At 52.6% G+C, this 5,608-nt stretch overlaps 1 protein-coding gene across 1 annotated transcript; it reads left to right on the top strand.

Annotated features, from left to right (window-relative positions):
• The first annotated feature begins 3,846 nt into the window (after positions 1-3,846).
• GJC1 (gap junction protein, gamma 1, 45kDa) lies at positions 3,847-5,359 on the top strand. The gene has a single exon (XM_008939632.1). It carries the CDS (start codon positions 3,847-3,849, stop codon positions 5,026-5,028), a length of 1,182 nt encoding a protein of 393 aa, XP_008937880.1. The 3' UTR covers positions 5,029-5,359.
• The last annotated feature ends 249 nt before the right edge of the window (positions 5,360-5,608 follow it).

Genomic DNA, 5,608 nt, shown 5'->3' with positions numbered 1-5,608 from the left:
CCAGGGGTGTCTTCTCCTGCCAGGGGGTATCTTCTCCTGCCAGGGGTGTCTTCTCCTGCCAGGGGTGTCTTCTCCTGCCCGCCCTGCGGAGCCTCTTCTGCGGGAGCTGCTGGGCTGAGCTCCTGACAGATACACGGAGTGAAAGTCTCTCCCAAATGCACTTTCTGGCACGGCTTAAATGAGCTGAAAGTGCTGACATTTTGCCTTCTGCAGATGCCTGTCAGCGTCCATAGACTTTCATCTCAAGCCGTGGAAGGTTATTGAGTTAACTGTTGTCAGAACAAGGAGCCTGGGATCCGCCGCCTGCCCGTTGGGTGAAGGTCACACGTGGTGAGGGGCAGGGTCGTGCAGCCTCTGACCGTGGCCTGGCTCACAGAGCTGGAGGGTTCCTGCCTCACAGGCCAGGACGCTGCCCAGAACTTTGTTGCTTTCTTATTATGTTTAATTTGGATGGGCTGAACGTTTCCAGTGGAAGAACGTTTTAACGACAGGTCATCTGGCTGGAGCCAGAATGTTTCTGTGAAGACAAAGAAGTTCTTGGCCTGCTGGTGGATTCTCCCAGATTCCTGTCAGCAGTTTCGCTCTGGACTAGAACTAAATTTAGAAGAAGTGACATTTTGTTGCTGAGGAGAAGGAGAGCTCTCCCATCACCAGGGCCAGAGGCAGTGGTTGACCTCGGTGTGCAAGTCTGTGTGGTCAGCATCTGTCTGTCTGTCTGTCTGCCTGTCCCACCCCTTCTGGGGCTGGTGGAATCCTGGCTGTGCTTGCCCGTGGTTCCAAAGCTGGGCAAATGGGCCGTGCCCTCCAGCAGCCACGTGGCCAGGGGCTGAGGTGTGACCTCTGGGAGCTTCCACAGGGGTGGGGGCTGCAGGGAGACAACCACCCAACAAAGCTGATCGATGCCTTGGAAGAATTTGTGAGCTGTTGAGGTTGCAGCTCGTCTAAAAGTAAAGGTCCAGTGTCCCTGCTCTTGGTGACACCAGCGCTCGTGTCAGACTTCCCTGTTGTTCATCACTGAGTAATAAACATGGAGAGCAGCTGAAAACTGAAAGGCTGGTTCCTCTGTTTACTCTAAGCCTGACAGGAGCTTGGAGTGAGGTGGGGGTTGGGCTCTGCTCCCAAGGAACCAGCAATAGGACAAGGGGCAATGGGCTGAAGTTGCCCCAGGGGAAGTTTTGGTTGGATCTTGGGAAGAATTTCTCTCCTGGCAGAGTGGTGAGGCCTTGGCCCAGGCTGCCCAGGGAGGTGGGGGAGTCCACAGCACTGGAGGGGTTAAGAAGGGACATGGTTTGGTGGTCATAGGAGTGTTGGGTTGATGGTTGGACTTGATGACCTTGGAGGTCTTTTCCAACCTTAATGATTCCATGATTCTAAATGTACATTGACAACGGTATTTAATTAATTTCAAATTTAATTAGCAGTTGACTTTTAGAACAGAGTTTGGCCCTAACATTTTCAGTGAGTGCAGATTAACCCCTTCTTCAGCTCCCTTGGGTTTTGGCTCAGTTTGTGCTTGGTGACTGGGCTGGCAGAGCAGCTTGGGGGGGAGGTGAGTGCTGTGGCTCATACCTCTGCGATCCCAGCTCCAGCTGGGGAGGGGCCTTTTCTGTTGAGCAACTTGGAGTCTCCTCAGGTTTGTAGAGAACCCCTGGACTCGCTCTGCCACCCGTTTTGCCTCCAGTTCTGTCTGGGGTGTGCTGGTGCCGTGGTTGTGTGGAAGGAAGAGCCACGGCTGTAAGCCTCGGATCGGCAACGGCCACATTCAGCGATTCCCTGGTGATCCTTCACTTTCTTCCTGTGTCTCCCAGCTACACAAGTTGACCTCTCCATCTCTCCCCTGTAGGCATCTCCCCCGTTCTCCAGCTGGTTCCGAGACGCCCGTGTTCCCTCCCTGATGTTTGAGGAACTCCTGAAGGATGCCGTGGCGGGCGCGGGCTGTCTGGCTGACACAGAGGTAAGGTCACCTCCTGGCCCTGGCCTGCGTGTGACACGGGCCACACTGGCACCTCTGCTGTGTCTCCAGCCCTCCCTGAGCTGCTGCTCCATGGGGACCCTCCCTCCCTTCCCCAGTAACTCACCTCACGCTGACTGCCATCCCCTTTCCAAACCCTGCTGCTGCCCTGGTCCTTGCCGCCCGCCTCTGCATGCAGGCGCTGGGTTTGTTTCAGCACACTCAGCCTCCCGAGCAGTCTGGGTTTTTTTCTGCATCACTGGTAACTCTCCTCTTTATCTGTCAGCCTGCAAACTTCTGTGCTGCTTGCAGATTTGTCAGCAGCCATTTTCTGGTCGAGTCAGGGGAAAACACAGCCCCAGTGCCAAGCCTGCTCCTGGGCTTTGCACAACTCGCTGTAATTACCTGCAGTTGCTCTTGGTCCTAAGGTGGGACTCATTTGTCAAGCTCTTTGTTACTTTTAATCCACTTAATTTGGGCTTTTTTAATACTCCCTTGCACTATTTTTTTCTCACACTGTCACAAAGTAATAAATCAAATGTCCTCCACAGCCCATCCACATTATGTCTGTGCTGTTGCCTTCCCCGTGAAACGCTGAGTTCCACCAGGAGGGGATTGCAGTTCTGTCCTTTAACTCTCTACTGATCGTGTCCCCTCAAATTTCATTATTTTGCCTGTGAGCAGCTCTGTAGTCACATGGAGGAAGCTGAATTGTTGCAAATAGTTTTCTTCTAGGCTCCTGGAATTTCTCTGGGTTAAGAATAAATCTCTTTTTAAGATCAGAGTGCCAGAGACTTGTCCAGTTCTGCTTTTCGGCTCTTTCACCAAATGTTGTTCTAATGGGAAAATTTCTATTAACAATGCTTGACAAATGAATGTTTGGCATCGTCAGGGGACTGAAAGGTGGCTTGTCCCCTGGGCTGTAACTATGTCAGACGTTCCTCCTGTGCTCAGTATTTTCCAGTTTGACTCTTTAGAGCTCCAGGTGGGCCCGTAGCATCGCTAGTTTTGCTCACTGTTACACTTCACAGTGTGGCAAGCTGCAAGTTTCCACTGATATTTGTTTTTTTATTGTTAGGAGTGCAAATTTATATTGACTTCTATCTCATATCTCTTCTAAAATCTTTGACAGATAACATTTTTAAACTAGATTTTCCTTTTATTGTCCCAGAAACCCTCCAAAATACATGCTACAGTCTTTTCTTCCCCTGGAACAGAGATTTTTAGCCTCCCTAAGGCCCTGAACCCAAATCCATAGGAAAGTTTGAGCATCAGGGATGAAGTCAGCTGCTCCTGAGGCCAAGCCCTGTCCCTAGGCTGGACCTGCAGGGTAGCACTGCTCAGCGTGTCCTGCCTTTACGTCAAAGGTGACAGCAGTTGCTTGCTCCTCAGGGCTGGGGGATTCATTTTTACCTCTCCTGTGGGGAGAGCAGCTCCTCTCTGTGGGCTGTGACCAAGGCCCAGGTGGCTCGTGCAGATTTAACAGGACTTGGCCACCTCTGTGCAGTTAAAGTCAATCCCCCTGTTGGTGGTGGGACTGGGAACATCTCTGGGAGCTTAGCTGTCCAGCCGCTGCGTTTGGGGGCTGCAGCCTCGGGTGGGAAATGGTTTTGTTAGCGCTGGAAATGCAGAGCAGCACGCTGGCTCTGGGAGGTGGCTCTTCACTGCTCCTTTTGTTTTGTCACAGACTTCTCAAAAGCCCGCGGAGGAGACGTAGGACCTTCAAGCTCATTCTGGCAGCTGGAGTCTCCCGATAACAGGTGACACCACAGACGTGGTTGTGAAATTGCACTTTCCTGACTCTCCTGGGTTTGCACCGTTTAGGCTCAAACTGAAATAAATATTTGGGGTTTCTTTTTTCGGTTGTTGTTTTAGATAAAAATTATTTGACCACCATGAGTTGGAGTTTTCTGACCCGCCTGTTAGAGGAGATCCACAATCACTCCACCTTTGTTGGCAAGATCTGGCTGACAGCGCTGATCGTGTTTCGCATCGTCCTGACTGCTGTGGGAGGAGAGTCCATCTATTACGATGAGCAAAGCAAGTTTGTGTGCAACACGGAGCAGCCGGGCTGCGAGAACGTGTGCTACGATGCCTTCGCCCCCCTCTCGCACGTGAGGTTCTGGGTCTTCCAGATCATTCTGGTGGCCACCCCCTCCGTGATGTACCTGGGCTACGCCATCCATAAGATCGCCCGCATGGTGGAGCGCAGCGAAGCCGACAGGAGGACCCGAAGCAAAAGCTTCTCCGTGCGCTGGAAACAACACCGTGGCTTGGAGGAGGCCGAGGAGGACCACGAGGAGGACCCGATGATGTACCCAGAGATAGAGCTGGAGAGCGAGCGGGAGAACAAAGAGCAGCAGCCCCCTGACAAAGCCAAGCACGACGGCCGGCGGCGAATCCGGGAGGATGGCCTCATGAAGATTTACGTCCTGCAGCTCCTGGCCAGGACTACGTTTGAGATCAGCTTCCTCGTGGGCCAGTATTTTCTGTACGGCTTCGAGGTCAGCCCCGTCTTCGTGTGCAGCAGGAAGCCGTGCCCGCACAAGATCGATTGCTTCATCTCCAGACCAACCGAGAAAACCATTTTCCTGCTCATCATGTACGGGGTGAGCTGCATGTGTTTGCTCTTGAACGTCTGGGAGATGCTCCACTTGGGATTCGGCACAATCCGGGACACGCTGAACAACAAGAGGCAGGAGCTGGAAGACGCCGGGACCTACAACTACCCTTTCACTTGGAACACGCCGTCCGCTCCCCCGGGCTACAACATCGCGGTGAAGCCCGAGCAGCTGCAGTACACCGAGCTGTCCAACGCCAAGATGGCCTACAAGCAGAACAAAGCCAACATCGCCCAGGAGCAGCAGTACGGCAGCAACGAGGAGAACATTCCCGCCGACCTGGAGAGCCTGCAGAGGGAGATCAAAGTGGCTCAGGAGCGCCTGGACCTCGCCATCCAGGCGTACAACAACCAAAACAACCCCGGCGCCTCCCGAGAGAAGAAATCCAAAGCAGGCTCCAACAAGAGCAGTGCCAGCAGCAAGTCAGGAGATGGGAAGAACTCTGTCTGGATTTAACGTTGGCTGAGTTTAGATAGCGTGGTTTTCTTCGCCTAGTTTATCATAACCAGCAACCCCTTGAGTAATGGCTTCCATTAAGTAAATATTTGACTCTGGATAAATATTTTCAGGGATACCGTTGGCTCGTGATTCAACCTCTCAGAAAAAGGTTTAGATGCATATTCTAGGATCATAGGACTTTATTCTTCTGTCTTCCCAGTCAGGAGACAAATAGGTATATTTAAGTCATTCTCATTGAACGGTTTATGCTGTATGTACAGTATTAGAGTACATTTATGATGCACAATTTTTTTTGTATTTGTACACTGGATCTCTGCCGTTACTCTTTTTTATAAGCCCGAGGGGCAGGCGGGGGCCAGCCGTTAGCATTTTGCTGGTTTTCTGACTGTGATCCGCAGTTTCGTCGTCGTTCTTCCTTCTTTAAACCTAAAACGTTCTATGCTGCGTTTCCAAAGTGCCTTGAAGGTGGGGGCAGCACAGAGGAACCCCCGGGCAGCCCGGGCCCCGCGGGTGTGGGGGCAGCACAGAGGAGCCCCCCGGGCAGCCCGGGCCCCACGGGTGTGGGGGCAGCACAGAG

Source organism: Merops nubicus, unplaced genomic scaffold (assembly GCF_000691845.1).
Source record: "Merops nubicus isolate BGI_N331 unplaced genomic scaffold, ASM69184v1 scaffold16494, whole genome shotgun sequence".
In the NCBI taxonomy this organism is placed as follows: Eukaryota; Metazoa; Chordata; class Aves; order Coraciiformes; family Meropidae; genus Merops; species Merops nubicus.
Note: the sequence above shows the minus strand (reverse complement) of the source record. Positions and strands in the feature narration are given on the sequence as shown.

Coding starts and splice junctions, on each gene's coding strand:
- GJC1 (XM_008939632.1), top strand. CDS start 3,847: ATGAGTTGGAGTTTTCTGACCCGCCTGTTAGAGGAGATCCACAATCAC.